Source organism: Periplaneta americana, chromosome 7 (genome assembly GCF_040183065.1).
Source record: "Periplaneta americana isolate PAMFEO1 chromosome 7, P.americana_PAMFEO1_priV1, whole genome shotgun sequence".
Classification (NCBI taxonomy): domain Eukaryota; kingdom Metazoa; phylum Arthropoda; class Insecta; order Blattodea; family Blattidae; genus Periplaneta; species Periplaneta americana.
The window spans coordinates 116,767,271-116,788,468 of NC_091123.1; the positions used below are offsets into that span (position 1 = coordinate 116,767,271).

The 21,198-nt window shown below is 34.3% G+C and overlaps 1 protein-coding gene across 1 annotated transcript in view; it reads right to left on the reverse strand.

The window, feature by feature from the left end:
• Positions 1-21,198, reverse strand: part of LOC138703380 (probable glutamate receptor) — a 107,979-nt gene that overhangs the window by 18,393 nt on the left and 68,388 nt on the right. The window contains exons 5-7 of the mRNA XM_069831206.1: positions 20,098-20,189; positions 19,574-19,750; positions 10,926-11,161 (exon numbers count right to left, since the gene is read on the reverse strand). Coding sequence (XP_069687307.1) covers positions 10,926-11,161; positions 19,574-19,750; positions 20,098-20,189 — 505 coding nt within the window. The remainder of the gene's footprint in view (positions 1-10,925; positions 11,162-19,573; positions 19,751-20,097; positions 20,190-21,198) is intronic.

The following is a 21,198-nucleotide window of genomic DNA, read 5'->3' on the forward strand; positions in this document are numbered from 1 at the left end:
TAGAGAGTAGAAAGAGCCTGGCATAATTGCCAAGGAAGTGGAAATAGTAGAAGAGAATAGGGGAGAGAAAGGAGGAGGAGGAGGAGGTCCGTGGCCCATTTCTTTTAAGCCTCATCACGACATATGTCTTATACTCAAGTTCGTGTCCTGTATGTTCCCTATGAAATGTTGTTTTATTTTATACTAGTGTCATTTCATAAGTCAATGCAACTATGTTAGTTCAGTATATACGTTTGAAAATCCGTTGTGCACTGTACAGCATGCCACCGCCAGATTGCGCCTATGTGCAAAAGTTAGTATGCTATAATCTTTTCGCTGTAAGAAAAATCCTAATGTAAACAATAGCACGTGACTGAAGTGAGGCTTCATTGGCCGCTGTTTGGCGCCATAGATTCTCAGGACATGTTCCCGCCTACTGTTGTATATTCTGTTTCATGTTAAACATTTCCCGTTACTCGTCAAGTAGGCCTAACCTCACTACTATGCATTCATTTGTTTAGGAAACATTTACTTTATAATTAATCTAATTAAAACTCACATAACTTATTAGGGTAAACATTGGTAATTTCGTGGCAGTGGGTATTTCGTGATACTTTTTCTTTGATCTTTTGTGAACTAACCAATGGTGTTACGAGATCAATTTTTTCCGCCAAGGTATTGCATATGTTGTCCAGTTTCCAGAAACATACAGCTAAGCTTTGTGTGACTATTGTAGTTGCTTCAGTGAGCTTTTATGTTTGGAGAAAGCAAGTTTACGTCGACTTCTCAGGCATACAAATTTTGTGGATGTTTGTAATTACATTATAGGCTTATTACTAAAGGTAAGCATATGATATTTGGTACAAAGATTTATTGTATCTTCATGAAATTTTAGGAAATGTTTTTGGAATTTTAGATACAGCTTAGCTTTACTGATAGAAATTTTAGCTGTTTGAGGCGAAATTTTGTTGAGCATTAAGTGTTACAATTTTTAAAATAGTATAAAATGTATTACAATAGGAACTTTAGAAATCTGAAGACAAGATCTGTTAACAAAAAAGAACACGGAGACGCAATGGGTTCAGTGTAGCTTCTGTTTGATTTGTTATCATGCTAAGTGTCAATGATAAGTGCTAGATGACTTACTTGCAAGAATTGTGACAGAAGATGGAACATGGCTCCACCATTTTAGACCGGAGACAGAGGCAGACACTGGAGTGGCATCATGCAAATTCACCAAAGGAATAGAAATTCAAAAGTACACCTTCGGCAGGAAACGTTATGGCTACTGTGTTTTTCGATTCAGAAGGACTCTTCTTGTGGACATCATGCCACACGGAACCACCATTAATTCTGACGCGTATGTTGCAACTCTCAAGAAACTTCAAGCTCGACTGAGCCGTGTTCGACTACATCGGCAGAAGCAGGATGTTCTGCTATTGCACGACAACGCACAGCCATATGTCAGTCACAAGACCACAGACCAGATCAGAAAATTCGGATAGACAACACTGAAACATCCGCCTTACAGTCCTGAACTGGAACCGTGGGATTACCATCTCTTTGGTAAACTGAAGGATCCCTTCGCGGAACGAGGTTAGAAGATGACTCCCTTGTGCACGCTGCTAAAGAGTGGCTCAGACGTGTTGGTCCAGACTTTTACCGTGCTGGTTTACAGGCCCTCGTTCCTAGGTTACGTAAGGCAGTTGAAAGGGACGGGAATTATGTGGAAAAGTGACATTTTGTCCTTAAGGATGCATCTACATTCTGTGAAAATAGCAAAGCTGTAGGATAAAAACATAATTTTTAAACAAACGTTATGCATTACTTTTGGAGTTACCCTAGTAATATAGGCTATAGTAAAGTCCGTAATAAAGGTGTTCACCCTTCAGGGCAAAGCAGATCCCTTTTCAATTTCAATTTTTACTTTGATTTCATTCTTATTATGTGTTGATATGTATTTCTATATTTTCTTGCTATGAATATTATACGGAATTACTATGTTTGAAGTCTTGTAACAATAAATGAGAATTTCATTTAACTTTAATGAATTTTTCCATAATTCTTCTATCTCTCACGAAATTATCAATGTAATATCACGAAATTACCAAGGTTATCACGAAATAACCAACCTTTCAGCTTAAATTGTAAAAGTGGTTTTTGGCACATATTCAAGAACGTATCCAATCTTTTATGTCTCCAGATTTGTTCAGCAAGTTATCGTCTTTTAGAAGAAAAAATCGGAATATGGATATATTTACACATTTGCATTTTAAATTAGTTTTCATGAAATTATCACGAAATTACCAATGTTCACCCTATACACATTTAAGACTATTTGTTTTTCTCCGCCTTTGAGAGGGTTTCCACTCTCATGTTTAATAACCAAACACACCCAGAGAAGCCATACTTCAGTACCACGTGCTTACGTGAACAACTAAGAGCTCAAGTGACACCAGCTTGTTACAAGAACAGACTACTTTGGTATTACTGTTTGTATCCATCCGCGTTCATAGTACATAACAAAATATAAAAGTAGCTTTTCTTTTACATATCGTTTTACATATGAGTGAAGTTATATGTTTCATTGTATTTAACAACTAGAATTCAATTTTTTATTTTCAAATAATACAAGATGATAGTTTCCAAATGCGGACTATATTTTCCTGCGTCGTGTGAGTGTTTCGACTGGGAGCCAATCACGATTATGACAGCCACGTGCTTGTGTTTACATTAGGATTTTTCTTACAGCGAAAACAGTATAGATGCTGTGTTTCAAGATGGATATAAGTAAAGTTGAACAGCTGTCATACGTAAAAATTGGAGTTCTTCGAGGCAGAAATGCATGCTAATGTCAAAACATTGGGTGCTAGTGCGTTGGAACATTCTTCCTACTCGCCTGATCTCAGTTCATGCGATTTTGATCTCATTCACAATTATTAAAGAAGCCGCTGCTTGGGAAGCGGTTTGCAAACAGGGAGGACATCTTAACAGCGTTTCGACGAGAAGTGGCGCACATAGACGAATCGCACACAGTCGATGGTATTCAACGGCAGCATCACCGTTGGCAAAGATGTGTGGAAGCCTTGATGGGATTATTATGAAGGGTGTTAGCTGTGAGCAATATACTTTGTTTTCTTTAGTGCATAATAAAACAATGATTTCTATTTACGCATCTTTCAATTTCTCTTACCCATTGCCTCCTGTACCCGGAACCAATTTCGTATTAGCATTTCGAAGCATATTCCAATGGCCTTCAATCACGTATAGTGAATTTCTATTCCTGCAGCTCTGTTGGCTGATATAATATAGTTGCCATTACTGTTGAAATGATCCTCGAATTTTTAAGTTTTTATTAATCGCTCGATTCTGAAATGATTGACACATAGATAATGAAGATATCACCATTTTTTAGTTGGTTATTTAACGACGCTGTATCAACTACCAGGTTATTTAGCGTCGATGAGATTGGTAATAGCGAGATGGTATTTGGCGAGATGAGGCCGAGGATTCGCGATAGATTAGCTGGCATTCACCTTACGGTTGGGAAAAACCTCGGAAAAAAACCCAACCAGGTAATCAGCCCAAGCGGGGATCGAACCCGCACCCGAGCGTCACCATTTTAATACCATTTTTACTTTTAAATGGACACGCGTAAGAAACTATAAAACAAATCTTCCTTGTTTTTCTGTTTTATAAAAGTAAGACTTTAAAATTTATACATACTTTTCTTGAGAAGTGGTATAATTACTATCTTGAAAGTCTTCGGTGATTAATGTATTTAGAAAGAAAATTAAAAATTATGAAAGCAATATAATAGGCAGTTGATATCAATATAAAACAGAACTAATTAAATATTTTTAATATTAAAATAATGTTGTAAGAGTATAATTACGTTATCCACAGTAGGGGATCACAATTGCAAGCTTTCATTGGCGTATATTTCACTATATCGTTGCTGAAGTTTGTGGTTTCTTGGTTCAGTGTTCTGATGTATTCGTTCGTCCTAGGTTGTCCATAGTTGTCACACAGCAAGCTCGCAGTCAGACGCATTTTCTTTAACGCTGGTTCACAATAAACCAGAAACGGAAACAACAACGAGAACTAGAACGGAAATAATGTTAAAATGTATTTAAATGTGAGCATTTACAACAGTTAATTGTGAATGCTCAAATTTAAATACATTTAGCATTATTTCCGTTCTCGTTCTCGTTCTCGTTGTTTCCGTTCCCTGTTTATTGTGAACCAGTCTTTACCGAGAAATTAGCCGCCGCTTTTACGGTAATAACTTTGGTTCTTTAAACCTGCGTAGCGGGAAAATTGTTTATAGCTAAAGAGCTTAAAGGTGATTAAAAGAACATCTGACCTGTGTCACACAAGATATTCATAGTATTCTTCTCATGCTTGAATACATTTTTACATCTCAGAAGATTATACTGATATAGTCGACAAAACTCTTCTTGCGAAATTTTTGAAATGACTATTGTAACTAGTGGAACATTTTCTTCCAAGTTTTCCATTACTTAAAGCTCCTATGTAATCCTGATTTGCAACTAATTCAACAGTTCATTGTTTAAATACGCTTCAAAAATGACTTTCATACTCCGTCGGTAGGTCTATCGTGTTATCATAAAAGATTGAATTATATGGCAGTAAACATTTTTAATAGCCTCCATATGGATATAAAAATCAAACTCAAAACGTAAGATCCTATTTAGGGCCAAATTAAAAAATGTACCTAATATCTTACGTCTTCTATTCTATAGGTTAATTTATGACATTGCATGAATATTTCTGTCTTGTATTAAGTACCGATAATAACCCATTGTATTGTACTAGTAGCCTAAAAGTCTGCCTGGGTAGCGTAGTTGGTATAGCGCTGGCCTTCTATACTCGAGGTTGCGGTTCGTTCCCGATCCGGACGATGGCATTTAAGTGTGTTTAAATACAACAGGCTCATGTCAGTAGATTTAATGACATGTAAAAGAACTCCTACGGGACAAAATTCCGGCACGCCGGTAACGCTGTAGTTGCGAGTGTCGTTAAGTAAACCATAATTTAATTTTTTTATATTGTAAAATCCTTTGGTATATTGCAGAACACTTCTGTATATATTTCAACTAGACTGTGACTATGAATTAAGACTTTGTAGTACTAATAAGGTTTGTTTGACATGTTCCACATTCTAGCTGTGAAGCGATGTACGAATACCATGGAATGTATAACCATAAATAAATACAAATTGGGAAAATTACAGTAGCTTGAAATACATTGCGCACGAATGTGCAATCCCTTCAGTGTTCTCAAATAATTAGAAAAAACCCACAATAGCTTGCACTGCACTACGCACGAATAAGTAATTCTTCAGTTATCGCAAACAACAAAAAAACTACACTAATTGCACTACACTACACACGTATGAGTGTCATAAGATTATCCACGAGTTAGACACAGCATTTTATGACACCTTAGCATTATAAATTGTAGGAAAGAAATTATGAAAGAAATTCAATTCGGGATCCATAGCTGAGAAAGTTGTCATATGTTCGTATCGATGAGCTGCGCGTGGCATCGACACTTAATAAAGAGAAATGAATGACCTTATGTTCCTTTATTTTGTTAATATGCCTATATAATTTCTCTGAACTACAGAACTGCTTTATGTGATATTACAAAAGTGATACAAAATTGTTAAAGATTGGAAATAAATGATACGTTACCTTCTGTCCTGCATTTCATTTCTTGTTACGTCGCGCGTAGAAGCGATAACCAAGATAGCAAGCGTTCCGGTATTACGTCATAGCAAATACGTCATTGATTTTATCGACACGTGTGCTATAAAAGCCAATTGCGCACCATTTTCGATGTAGTAATAACCTGTTTATAATGCTAGGATGGCATGAAAGGCATTTTCTAACTTAGGCCTATATTCTGCAGTTCAGTTACAATGTCATTGAGCGAATGTTCATACATTGCCAACAATCAACCGATATTCAACGAATGCAATGCCTGATCCAATTGGTATCAATGATTTGGAATTAAATCCTAGTTCACCAACATAGACTTTAAATAAAATAAGTGTTCATCAGATATTTGAAACACATTTTGTAAACAATAAACTTGGTTTTGTGTGCCTCATTTTTCATACCGTACGTTGGGTATCATAAACCAATATTGAATATGTACTGTATATTGTTTAATTCTGAAGGGTATAAAGTATATAAAAGTGTGTAAAATTGAACCTAATTTATAGTCTCTCATTGAATGAACATTTAAACAGATTAGGTTACTATACATTTACAACTTAAGACATTTTACTTCTGTCTCCAGTAGTTACACGAGTAAAGTAGACCTACTCATTTTTTCTCTCTATATCTTTTTATTTTCTGTTCTGTTTTTCTTTTTTTCCATTCTTTTTTTCTACTGTTCTTATGTTATTACTTTCTTTCGTCACTTCTTTAGATTTTTACTTCTTTCTTTTCTCGTAATTTACTAAAATGAAAGCAATATTTCCTCTTGTAATGGATTCGAATTGGTATGTATGATTGTCAGGTTGAGAAATAAGCAGATAATAATTTCTGGGGGAAATGTTATTCTGAACGTAGAAAGACCATGTAGTATTTTATTTTAGTGATCAATAAACGAATGTCGTCTATCTAACTTGTCTCAGCGATTGAAAATCACTTACAATACATTCACAAATACAAGCCAGTCGTCCTGGTTCTGTCGAACGTAAAAATGTGTGTAATATATCATCCGATCTTTATTTCGAATTCTCATTCGTATCCCACTATTTTCATGAAGCTCTTAGGAAAGTGTCTCATTATCGATATCATCATGACTACCATCGTATTGCATGATATCGGATATTGTCGTCGTCATTATCATCATCACCAATATGACCGTAATCATAATCGTCGCCAATATAACCAACCGAATCTCCACCGCATCAGCAACTTCATTACCACAAGAATTATAGTACCACAATCATAATTACTACAGTCATTACAACAATCACCGTTATCTTCAGTACAACAAGCACCATCATAATCATAACCACAACTAAAACTACCACCATTATAACAATAATCACTAGAATCATTATATACATCATTACGTATAATCAAAAACAACATATCACCACATTAAATCGACAACCATTACAACATTACCACCATAATAATCGCACACATTATTGCTATCATTATTCTATAAGCATTATCAGCATTAACACTATTATAACCACAACCATTATTACTAAATTATAACCATAATTAACACAATTAAATCAGAATTATAATTATAAAATTATAACCAGAAATATTACCACCATTCTAACCACAACCATTATTACTAATATTATAACCATAATTATAACTTTAATTAACACAATTAAATCAGAATTAATATCAACATTATAACCAGGAATATTACCACCAACCACAAATATTATTAGGACCGTTATAATAACAACTGTTACAACCCCATCGATTATAACCACAATTTTTACTACGTTTGTTTAGTCAGTAATCCGAAGACTGGTTGAAACCTCATAAGTGAAACCGATAAGGCGCCACGCATGAAGAAACTAATGCAGAAGATAATGGGGTCGGGAATCCAGTTTCTTTCTCCATCCATTGAATGCAACGCCTACTAGTAAGATAGGTCACTAATCAGACTTAAGATATATGCAGCAATTGAGGCGGTAGTCGGAAAATGGGGCTCATAGGTCTGTAGTCCCTTCTTCGGAGGAATGTTTAATCCGATTCTCCGTTTTTAATCTACTTGCTTACGTAGTTTCGTTTTAACATCTTGTAAACAGAGAGCAGGATAGCTAATTGAATGAACTCCTGCACCCTTGTGTAGTTGTGGAACTCAACAAACATTAGTGAAGATGATCCTCAAAGTGAGTGAGAATCCATTCACCTGTAATCTGTATTTACACCCAACAGATATTCTTGATTTTTACGTTTTCGGTACAATTTGTGACAACTATGAGAGATATGTAAGAAATACAATTTTACTAAAATTATTTTGAACTTATAAACCTCTGTAATGTGCGCTGTTTAATGTTGATGTTTAATTTCTGCTAAAATATAATCACACTGAAAGTATTTCGATAAAATAAACTTGTTCTCTGGAAAAACGAGCCCACAAAATGCTCTAATATAACATTATTAAAGTCGGAATGCATTATTTAACAAAAACTTGTAGACAAATATTATTGTAACAGTATGCAAATTGTTATTTTGATAAAAGTGCATTCAAATCGCAATTACATAAAAATAAATCTTTCAATCTTTGTTTTCTCGAAACATGACTTTTGCTTATGGGCTCTTTTCCCGGCTATTGCCTTTATTGTTCTTCCTCTGATACATATCATCAAGTGAGATGTACTGCCTGATAATAGATCTGACTGATACAGTCAGAACCTCAATCAGAGGTAATTAGTACATACGACAACTATAATCCAATGCCTCCTGCAATATATCCATAACCACTACCATATAACGAGTACAAAGTAATATCACACTATTATAACAACAATTAACATCATCATTTTAAACACAACTACCATTGTAAACATTCAAACCACAACCATCATTATCACCATTCTAACCACAGTGATAACTATTACCATTCTAACCACAATCATAACTATTACCATTCTAATCACAATCATCACTATCACCATTCTAACCACAAGTATCACAATTCTAACCACAACTACCACTATCATTATTATAGCCACAACTAACACTACCACTATTCTAAGCACAATCAACCTGTCAACATTATAACCATCGCCGTCACTACTCACCACTATAAACACAATAATTATCATAAACATTGTTACAGATAACCAGAACCAAAATAATCATCAATATTTTCGCCACCATCATTATCATCGTTATTACCATTACCAGCAACATTATAACCAATACCATCACCATTATAATCACCAACGTGAACATTAGGGGTGCTATTCATAGAAATTTCGCAGCACGCGCAGCTAGCCCCGGCTATGCACTGGTTATTTGTACAGAATTCAAATCATATCCTATCGCTAACACTGGTTTATGAATACGAAAAACGCTGATCATCCACCGGAAACCCGCGCTAAAAATGTCTATGAATACGGCCCTATACCATTATAATAAACATTATCAATATTATAATCACCAACATTACTATTAAAATCACCATTACTCTTGTAATCACCACCGCCATTATAATCACCATTATCACCAACATTATAACTTACACCATCAGTATTATAAAAACTACTATCGCCATTAAAACCATCACAATCTCCATCATGACCAATATAACCATCGCCATCACCAATATAATTATCACTGTCACCACCACGTAAGTCGCCACCATCATCACCATTAATTTGCAACTGCAGTCACCGCCATTTTATCCGTTATTGTCACCATCATTGGAACCGACATCCGTATCACCATTGCAGACGCCATCATTTTATTTATACTGTTACCATCATATTTAGTCGGGTATTTAACGAAGCTGTATCAACTACTAGATTATTTAGAGTCGATGGGTTTGGAGATAATGAGATGAGGCCGAGTATTAACAATAAATTAGCTGCTATTCGTCTTACGGTTGGGAAAACCTCGGAAAATACCAACCAGGTAGTTATCCAAGCGGTTACAATCATGAGGATCACAATGCAGTTCGGACAGATTTTATTCTAGTACTTTGGTTTCCTATCTCATTCTTATTTCCTAATCGATGTCTTATCGATAAATCATCGCCTTTGATTGGCTTCTTCATTGTGAAGGAATATTAAGTATACAATTTTTATATTGTATTCAATTCTATTTCATTATTAATAAGAATTTAATTGCAACATATTTTGCACTTGTATATATCAGTGTATAATCCTAAGTAGGAGATTTCGAAACCTAACAAATATCATGCAATATGGCCTACATATTTTATTGAGGATGAGGTCAAATACTAATAAATTCTACTTAAATCAAGTGACCTTCCTGCACCCACATTTGTTGAATTGTCATTAGGGAGCAGTAGCACGTCTTACTCATTTATAAAATCTCACGTTGTCATGACCCACATCCCAATGAATTATGAAAACTCTTCCTTCCCTCTAGCTAGGCCTATATGGAGGTTACAATTTTGTGAAGCAATAAGTAGTTCGTGACAACTGTCCAGAATGCAATGTAACAGAAATAAATAACAAACACAATATTTAAAAATATAATATGAGAGCATCTTAAGCACATTATGAAAAATAACAAGCAGTATTTAAAATATAGTCTAAAATCCTGACTGTTCAGTACTATAAATAGCCTGTCATATTTTTTTATAATCAGAAGATAATACTGAACTTGGATTCAAAAGAAGTCTGAACAATAAAATAACAAATACTCGTAACACAAGACTTAAATTAAACGTGTAGGTCAAGCAAAATAAAAATTAATATGGAAATAAGAAAATAAAATGAGTAATTAAATTAGAACATTAATACAAATGGACCTTATGAAGACTAAAAAACTGAATGACAGAGAAGTGTAAAATTCATACACATGTGAATGTTTAGATATGTGGGCTATATATAGCCCGCATTATATATTCTTAAATTTTAATTTTACAAAAAAAAAAAAAAAGAAAGTTATGCAAAAGCTTTTGGAGATAATTATATTATTCGTTTATATTTTCTTGTTTCAAGGCTGTGGACGATTGGAGTACATGTTTGATTACCAACCAGTTGTACATGTTTGTCGTTCTGATTTATTGACATTGAGAGCTGCACTACTACTTCTCATTCGGTAGAGATATAGTGTAACCTCACACAACTTAACAGTTTCGGTACCAACTTCCTAGCTCTGGTCATTACGATTTAAACATGTAGAAGTGAGAGAACTTGATTTTCAGTTGGGAGTATTTAGTACTGTACTAACCTTGCTGGCAGAAGGCGCCGAAAATGTAGAGTATAGAGTCATAGAACGTGTAGAGTTCGGGACCTCCAGCCTCCTCGTTGCCTACGCGGCGCCCGATGTTGTAGAACGTGGCGAGGTACAGGGATATGGTGAGTATCGTGGCCAACAGAACGAACCACAACCGCGGGCTGAAGGGCTTGAGGAAGGCGTCCCAGTCCGCCAGTCGTCCCGCAGGCTTCTTGATGAAAAGCTGGTTCCTGTGAGTTGGCTCAGGATATTATCAACACTAATCTCACTAGAGGTTTTGATTTATCTAGAGAAAATCAAAACTCGAGTGGGATTTAATGGAATATTACACGAATAGGAGGTAGAATAAGATTATATAAAAGTAAGTTCTGCAGCAGTATAGTTTCATGTAGTTATTATTGTTATCCAAATATTGAAACCCTATTTTACCTTTGGTATATTAGGGTTGTAGTTTGTTACATGTGAAGTACATTATGTAGAGATAATACACAATTTTAAAGAAGTAGTAGTAGGCATGAGTCATAGTTACAATATAAATACACTAATTAATAGACAGTAAACAATACTAAATACGTTATGCAATAATTACATTCAGCTAAACAAAATTAAATAAAATTAGAAATTATAATCGAAGGTGTAGAGAAATTGCAAGAATATTACATAAATTTGCGATTTTATGCATAATTTTAAGCAATAGTAAAGAGATAACGCACAAAATTGGCTTAGTTACAAATTAAGCACCTATTATATAGGTGGTTTGCGATAGTAAAGAAATAAAAACAAAATTACTTACGGTTACAAACTATATACCTGTCATCAAATACTGAACAATAGTAAAATCTATAATACAAACATAGTTATTGTTGTTATTACTATTATTATGTCCCAAAGAGAGACACCTTGTTTTAGATAGTGCATTAGGATTTTATATCGTCATTAATTTACATACACTTAATAGCTACAGTCTTTCGTGGATGTGGTGTATAAACTCTGTGCATTGTTTATAACAACATTTTTTTTCTAAGTAAATGGTAAAGGGGTGTGCAGTAATTTAAATTGCAGTCCGAGATATGATATCTTAAAAAATGTCTTTTTCTTTCGAACACTGGACAGTGAAAAATCAAATGTTCAACAGTCTGATTGCCTTTGCATATGCACAGCGATTCTTCTGCACTTTTGATCCTAAATCTTTCAAAGTAGGAACCGAATTTTCTATGGCCGGTCATAAATTGAGTGAAAAAGAACTCTGTTGAGAACTGACTGCAACATGTAGTTACCATTACTGTTTTGAAGGTTTGGGTTCTTATTGATGAGTGTTTGGTTACTGTGGTAACTGTGTCGCGCTTGTATAAACAATAATTGTTGTTCAGAATGAAGACGGCAGTAAGAGAGTAATTTTAATAATTTTTTACAATGGTTTTATCTTTACATGATATTAAGGTTACTGTCTCGTATGGCTTTACGTCACATTTCATAATAGAACCGTATTTCTATGAAGACATTGAAAATGACAAACAAAAACAGTGACGGTAACCGGGCAGCGATATTTTCAAATGTTGCAAGCACTGCCTGCTGGATTACATCCTCTAGCTGCTTACACTGACTGCCCAATCAACGCTTATGCGCGAGTAAACGCTAGATGGCAGGTAATGACTTTGCATATACTGATAATGTTAATAGCGATGGACACTGCCTGCCATCTATCGGCAAAATAACTTTGATTGAGCATGCAGCTTACGCAGCTACAGGATGCGATCCGGCAGGCAGTGGTTACAAGACTTTGCAATACCAGCGTTACAGAATCATGAAATCGAAAACATTGCTTTCATGTAAGACGGCGCTCCACATCTCGAACACAATAATGTAAAAACACTATTGCGCAACACATTTGGTGATTAGTAGGCATTTTCCGAACAGTTGGTCTTCTAGGTCACCAGACATAAATCCAGCTGACTACGTTAAGTTAAATGGATATTAGTAGGCCTACTAGTTGAATAAAACGCTCTCCATTTCCTAAATATTAAAGCGAAATATTTAATACATCTCACGACTCATCACGAAAATGACTAAAAATCTATTTCCTGTGAAATTTGCACTAGAAAAGTTGTCTTTGCACATAATTATTTACTACGAATACTTTCTTTTTTTTTTATGAGATTTCCGTTTCAGTAATGCTAGTCCTATTATTTAATAGCCCAAAGAGTAGGTATTTAAATAAGTAAGGAATTACAAGTGAATTTATCTAGGCTTAAAGGAAATGAAACTCTAGCGTCAAAGTTACTCAGGCTATTTCACAGATAGAATAGTAAAGAACTAATTAATAGAATGAAAATAGTAATACATAATATTTACTTGCATCGTATTATATTTCATTTGTATTCGTAAAGAGATAATGAAAATACAGATCCGTTTGGGAAGACATAAAATAAAATCGTTATAAAATTATATCAGGAGTGAAACAAAAGTTAACTCTCGGCATGACGTTAAAACACCGGAGTTCTGTATTATTAGGTTTATTCCAGCACGGTTCAGAATGGGCTCTGAACGGCCTGCTTATGCGTGTTCCAACAAGATTGAACTGATCCAGAATCGATTCTGAACTTCCAGTTTCCTGTTTCAACGTCTTTGGAAATCGTTCGGAACGTTTGAAATAAGTTCTCGATTACAGGGATCCAAAAAGGAAAACTCGATGCGCAGAAACCAGTGGACGTGACTGTCTCGCGCAGATGACGTATGCTCCCGTTCCCAGCATGCTCTCAAGCCAACTGCAGGGAATAAGAGGGGTATGCTTGCGCGCCGCGAGGAGTCCGAATTGAGTTTTGCTTGTAGGATGGATACCTTATAAGAGCAGGAACTGAGAATTCTGAACTGCTGACGCATAAGGATTCAGATGCTTCGAGACTGGGCAAGTTAATATTTAAGAAATAGTCGATGATGAGTGTTTTGGAACGTTATGTGTTACGAAGAATTGAGTTCGAAAGATGAATATAATATTTTTAATATGAGAAGAAACTCAGAAGGCTGTAAAAGAACAGAAGTAACGCTTCAAATAAAAGTTGTAGCTTTTTCACTTCACATTGTAAACTTAGTTGTAAACAACACTGTGATTTACCCGCAATAACTACGACAATATTTAGAATCCCGGGTCATATAAAATGGCGTTGAACGAACGAAACCAAAGCATTCTTTTTTTTAGTAGGTTATTTTACAACTCTGTATCAACATCTCAGGTTATTTAGCGTCTGAGTGAAATAAAGGTGATAATGCCGGTGAAATGAGTCCGGAGTCCAGCACCGATAGTTACACAGCATTTGCTCATATTGGATTGAGGGAAAACCCCGGAAAGACCTCAACCAGGTAACTTGCCTCGACAGGGATTCGAACCCGGGCCACCTGGTTTTGCGGCCAGCTACGCTGACCGGTACTCCTCAGGAGTGGACTAAACCTTTCTTGATACGCATACATGATGATGAACGAAGGAAACTAAAGCCTTACGAACTAAACATAAGCCTTTTTATACGCATTTCTTATTATATTTGTTAATTATAAACTTTATAAACAAATGTTTCAAGTTTTTAGTGTCTTTTGCAATTTTTTTGAGTTAATAACGATTCGAATGAGACATTTCCCATCGTGATAGTTGCTGTCGTTTTCTAAAAATTTTTCGTAACGAAGGAAATTATACATATATACAGGACAATTCATAAGTACCTCTACAAACCTTGTGGATGTGATGTAGAGGTAAAAATGAGGTTAAAATGTTCTATACAATTTTTCCTCAAATCCTTACTTTCAGAGTTATGATGCATAGTGCCATATCTTGCCAGACATAAAAAACATGAGCTAGTAAAGCCTTCGGCTCTCACGTTCGCATACATAGCGACTGCGGTAGATGCTTCTTATTCGTACACCCCCCTACAGTTTACTCCGACCTGATAGGACTTCGTTTACTGTACGTAGGTATGTTTAGTTGTATGGCACTGTTGCAGTTCCTACCGTCACCACGTCCCGTAGGTACACATTCATTTTGTCGTTAATTCAGTAGGCTTCAGTTATATATGGTACGATACGATAGATCGTGCAACACCAATTACTGGCCAGCCAGATCACCAGACTTCTACCTTTGGGGTCGTCTGAAGGCGCTCAAATTCTGAACGTAGCATAATTACAGCAGTGATATCTAAATAGCTATGAAACAATATAATCTACAATAACACTTACAAAAGTAAATGATCATTGTATATTATAACATTGAAATGCAAACTTTTTCGCCCTTGGGCATCATCAGGCATTTGACTCACAATATCTTATACAATTTTTACTATACATTAGCTGTGAAATATGTAACAGGTAATTTATGTTTACAATCTTGTGTATTTAATAAATAACTATTTGCATGGTAAACTCTATGGTAAGTAACAATCTGAAAATTTCAAATGAATACAAATATTAAAATTATATGTAATAAAATTGTAACTAAAATTTAATATTGGTCTTATATTTCTTAATTATAAAATTATAATCATTAAAACAACATAATGAAATCATATGATTCCTCTTAAAGTCGACAGGATGCTTGCAACTACGTTAGCCACAATATTTTATAAACCCAGTTCTTCAGATTGATTTTAATACAAATACAAAAAGGTCTATACATGTAACCTAATGCAGTATATTATGAACTTAAGTAATCGATTCCATTATTGGATGGATTGCCAAATCAATGAGATCAATACTCACACTACTAACATTCAACTAACAGAAGTATATTGGCCTATTGTGAAGTTTAAGAGGAATCATATGATTTCATTATGTTGTTTTAATGATTACAATTTTATAATTAAGAAATATGAGACATTTTAGTTACAATTTTTAGTACATATAAATTTAATATTTGTAATCATTTTAAATTTTCAGATTGTTACTTACCATAGATTTTACCAAGCAAATAGTTATTTATTAAATACACAAGATAGTAAACATAAATTACCTGTTACATATTTCACAGCTAATATATAGTAAAAATTGTATAAGATATTGTGAGTCAAATGCTTGATGATACCCAAGGGCGAAAACTTTTGCATTTCAATTTTATAATATACAATGATCATTTACTTTTGTAAGTGTTATTGATTTTAAACTATGATATGTCATTTAGACTGAACTCTAAATAAAATTAAATTATATTACATCATATTGACTATCAGAATATCTCTATCATCATGCTTTCTAAGCTATGAAACAGTTCGCAATGAGTTGAAGGGGGTCTGTAAAATTCCAAGATTAGTACATACCTATGTACAGTAAACAAAGTCTTATCAAGTCGAAATAAACTATAGTGGGGCTGTACGAATAACAAACATCAAATGCAGTCGCTATGTAGGCGACCATTAAACATCCGTAGGCTTTACTGGCCCATATTTTTGATACCTAGCAAGATAGGACATTTTGCATCACAAGTCTGAAAGTAAGTATTTGCGGGAAAAGTTGTGTAGAACATTTCAGTTTTGGTTTACCTGTACATTACGCCGACAGAGTTTTTACAGGTATTTATGAACAACCCTGTATAGATAAGTGAAGATTGTAACTTAGCAACGACTGAATAAACAAAACGCAGTTTATTGCAAGACAACGAGCGAAATATATTTTACGGTTTGCAAAATTAGAAAGTATGACATCAGCTCAACGTAATTTTATCCGTAACTGTGATGTTCGGAGGTTTCCAAAATATTAGTCGTTAATGTCATGGTGTGAAGAAAGTGGATCTATTAACGTTCCATACAGTGGTTAGGCGTGTTCTTAAAACCTAAGGCGCTGTTAGCGTTGGTATGACAACAAGTCCCAAAAAGATCCTTATACGAATATTCGCGGAAATAAATAAGCCATACGTAACTTGTCAACGTTACCTAAAACTTTACCTCTACCGCATGCATCGTGTTCAAATATTACGCTGTGTGGATCTCCAGAAACGGATCACATTTGAATCGGGGATTGCAGAAACAGCACATGTCATGAAGACTAAATTTTTCAGTAGACCACGAAAAAATGGTATTACTGGTGGTAGACCACAGAATTGGTTATAGTACTGGCTCCTTCAGACAGAAACCTAATAGATGTGTCGTTTTATACCAAATTTATTGAAATCTAATGAATTGTTAATGAAATAAATCAATATATATATTAGCTTGACATGTGCTGTTTCTCCAAGGAATCAAAATTGTAGTATAATAATTTCAGTTCAACTAAAGTTTTTTTGTCAAATTAGGGATATAATATATGCATAAGCCTACTGTGTATTTAATACATAAGTTCAGCGTATAAATGAACTTATTTTTCTAAAATAGGCCACTGAAGAATATTATTGTAAAATTCCTGATATTCATGTGGTATGTAATGCATTAGTTTGCGTATATCGTCAAGTTTCTCTCTTTGAGAATGTAAATATGGTATTATCCTTTATACTTACATACAAACATTCTCATGAGGGCAGATAAACAAATTAATCTTTTTTTCTTCCATCATTTTAATAATGTCAAAAGAAGTGCTTACACAGATTTTGGCCACTCGAGCGCAATTACGAGGGCCGTAAAAAATAAGTTTCCCTGGCGCCGTTTACAGAAAAAGAACAACATTTCATGAAAAGATTTATTGGAACATAATAGCAATTGTTGAGTTGTTTTTCAACGTATTCACCACCAGAATTGAGACATTTGTCATTCAGTGGGATCAATTTTTGTATCCTTGTGTCGTAGATGTCTGCCGTCTGGAATCGGAACCAATGTGTCGGCACATGTCTTTGACATGAGTTGTTTCTGCACGCTTCCAGGATTTCACAGGTCACCAAATGTGATACGTCTATACTGACATATGTGGTTTCTGCATGGAATGATAGCTCTATATCAACAGTCCATGAAACTCGAATAAACGCATTCCGCCACAAATAGTGACATGTGCTGTTTCTGCAATCCCTGATTCAATTGTTTTTCATATCGCAGCTGCAACAGGAAAACAACATGGTCATGATGTTTCAGCAGGATGGTGTGTCATCTCATAGAGGAAAAGAAGTCCGTTAATAATATTCGAAATTCAACTGGTGAGGTCATGGTGACCAATTACAAGACGTTCAATTTCTGCATACCTAACACTACTCAATTACTTTAAGATTTTGTGAAGAATGATTGTACTACGCGTTCAATGTTTTATTATCTCTTAGCGCTTCTCCACTGTCGTTATAATTATACTAAGATATTGTAGGCGATTATGGAGCGCGAGGCGTTGAGGGTATACGTACGTGAACGATCACAAATATTATCAGAAAATGCAGGCTCTAAATGTCTAAAATTTTATAAGAAAATGAACTCACGATTGGACAAAAATTACAAGATATCACAACAAGACTTATTAGAACTTAAATATCTGATGTAAGTATAAAAAAAGGTTACTAATAATATTTTTCAAACCAGTTTTATCAAAGTAAGAAAAAAAATTCTGCAGTTACATTATTTGGTAACCATAACATTATTATGATCTCTCTACATCTTTAATATTTTTTTCTGCATGTAATAAACACTTATTTCTGAAAAGTAGACTACTCTCAGACATGTAGAGTTGTTTATTTTATTACAATTAATTTTTCATTTGTCCTATATAAAATATATTAAAATTTACATCATGTTTTGTGATCTAATTTTTCTATTTTCAAAGAAATGGGCATTATTTTAGTCTACCTTTTGCATAAACTCATGTTAAATCAGTGTACAACATTTCAGAATTCTACCTCTAATGGTTGTGGAGTTATGAAATAATATGTGTGAACATTTTCAAATTTTGGAAAATTTAATTTAAAGTAAAAAGTGAAGTCCAAAAAAAATATATTATCCTTTTATCAGACATTTAATTTCGAATAAGTCTTGTTGTAATTTTTTTTCCAATTAGGAGTTCATTTCCTTATAAACTTTTACAAATTTCCTCCTTGGTTTCTTTAATGTATTTACTTTTGTCCTGTGCCATTACGAATTTACACTGTTATTACTCGACCGAGGCCAGTGGAATCCTGCAGCCCGGAGCGCCACTTGTACTGCTCCTGCGTTCGTAATACATCCCGATACTTCACATTACGCCCGCGGCTCTATTCGCCTCGGTCGAAGTAATACAAAGTATTATAAATGAACTGTTATGTTTAACTACAGGATAGACACGAAAATATTTTATTTTATTTTATAGTGCTGCTTATACATTTATTTTCATTCTTACAGACAACATAGTTTATTAAAACTTCATTTTTATTTTATTGATTTACTAATTTATTATTTAAATATTTTATTGTAATTTTTTATTCAATCTAATAGCCTGTACATCTTCTAGGTTCACTAATCAAGTGATAGGGTATCACGGTGTTTAATAATTCCCACAGCTCTTACTGTAAACACATCGATCAAAGACAGCTTTCAGTCTATGATGCCCTCCATATGACCGGTACGACCGGTCGTCCGTGATGCTTTGGTTGAGTGTTTTGCTTTCAGCGGAGTCAGGACACACGGCAGCTAGCCTGCGGGGCGTGCGACCGATCGCGCGTATTACCATGACTCTCGGTCGGTCGTTCTTAATAAAATGCAGAGCTTTAGTATATACATGATACTTACGTGGTGTAGATAAGGGGAACTGAGAACTTTACGGTTTTGGAGTTATACGAACTCGTCGAAAATGCTCCCAAAGCTACATCCGCTTCTCCACACTGAAGCATTCCAATCATACCACTGCAGTCCTGTTTATTCATTGGTTTCCCTTTAGTCAGGTCTTCTGTTATGTTGTAGTTTGTCCTGAAAAAGATTAAATAAATTCAATTGTCGTGATAATTACACGTGTTTTGCCAGTTCGAAAATAATTCAATTCTGTATCGCGTTATCAATAATATTACTACTTGAAGTTCATTTCTAGCTATAATTCAAAGTACACAACTCAAGCATGATTGAAGTGACAAAACATTATAACTGTGACAAGAAATCTACGAGAGCTGCAGTATATTTCTTACGTTTAGTATTCAAAGCTTTTTCATTTAATAAATTATGCCCTATGTACATAAGCTCACAATAGGATATCTTCAATATTTTAAAAATTATTTTCTTATAATAGTTGTGTATAGTGACAATGCTGAAGATCATTTTACCTGAAATTCATTTTATCTTCCAGAATTTTCCACACCAGACCGAAGAATCCTTTAATAGTGTTATTTTGCTGCAAAGTAACAATGGGAGGATCCTGAAAAATAACATTATAAATTACTTATAACCATCAGTAATAGTTGAGGGGTAACGAGTTGTAAGGCGAATATCAGTTAATCTCTTGCAAAATCATCGATCTAATCTCTCTAATAATACAATCTCTTTCATCACAAATTCCACAGATTCTACATAACTTTGCACTTAATACTTCGTTAAATACCAAATACATACTAATTACCCATTTGCTTCAGTAGTAAAACATTTCTAGATGTAATGCAGTTCTAAACGCTTAATAGAGTTACTCTATTAAAAATCTGTGTCAGTTCATTATTATGCAGGGTGATTCACGAAGATTTACCGTCACTTACGGAGCTTATTTCCGAAGACATTCTGAGCAAAAACTGTCATATAAACATGTGTCCTAACCTCAATATTTTCAGAGTTACACTAATTTCAAGTTGATAGTGAAATACCTTTTTCTTTAGTTTTAAGGGTAAAAAAATATTACAAAGAGAGAATGAAATATTCAGAAGTGTCATTTCTTTCACTGGCTAGTGTTCTGAAGTTAAAAATGTGTTGTCATTTCCTTTGTACAGATTTTTTTTCAATTATTAACTAAAAATTACATAATTACAAAATTACATAATTCTTATGCACTTATCAAAACAATTGTTACAAATCATACGACTTTAGGAACTTGATTCTTTGCAGTTTAATTATGAATCCTAATGTAGTCTTGAAGAATTTACAAGAGTGGCGTGATTTGTAACAATTGTTGTGATAAATGCGTAAGAAAATGTAATGTTGTAGTTAAAATAGGAAAATAAAATCTTTACGAAGCAACTATGGAATTCACAACACATTTTTAGCTTCAGAATACTAGCTAATTAAAGAAATGATACTCCTGAATAGTTCATTCTTTATCTGTAATATTAACTCATCCTTAAAACTCAAGAATAATGGTATTTTACAAATAATTTCAAATTAGTGTAGCTCTGAAAATATTGAGATTAGGACAAAAGTTTATATGGCATTTTTTCCTCAGA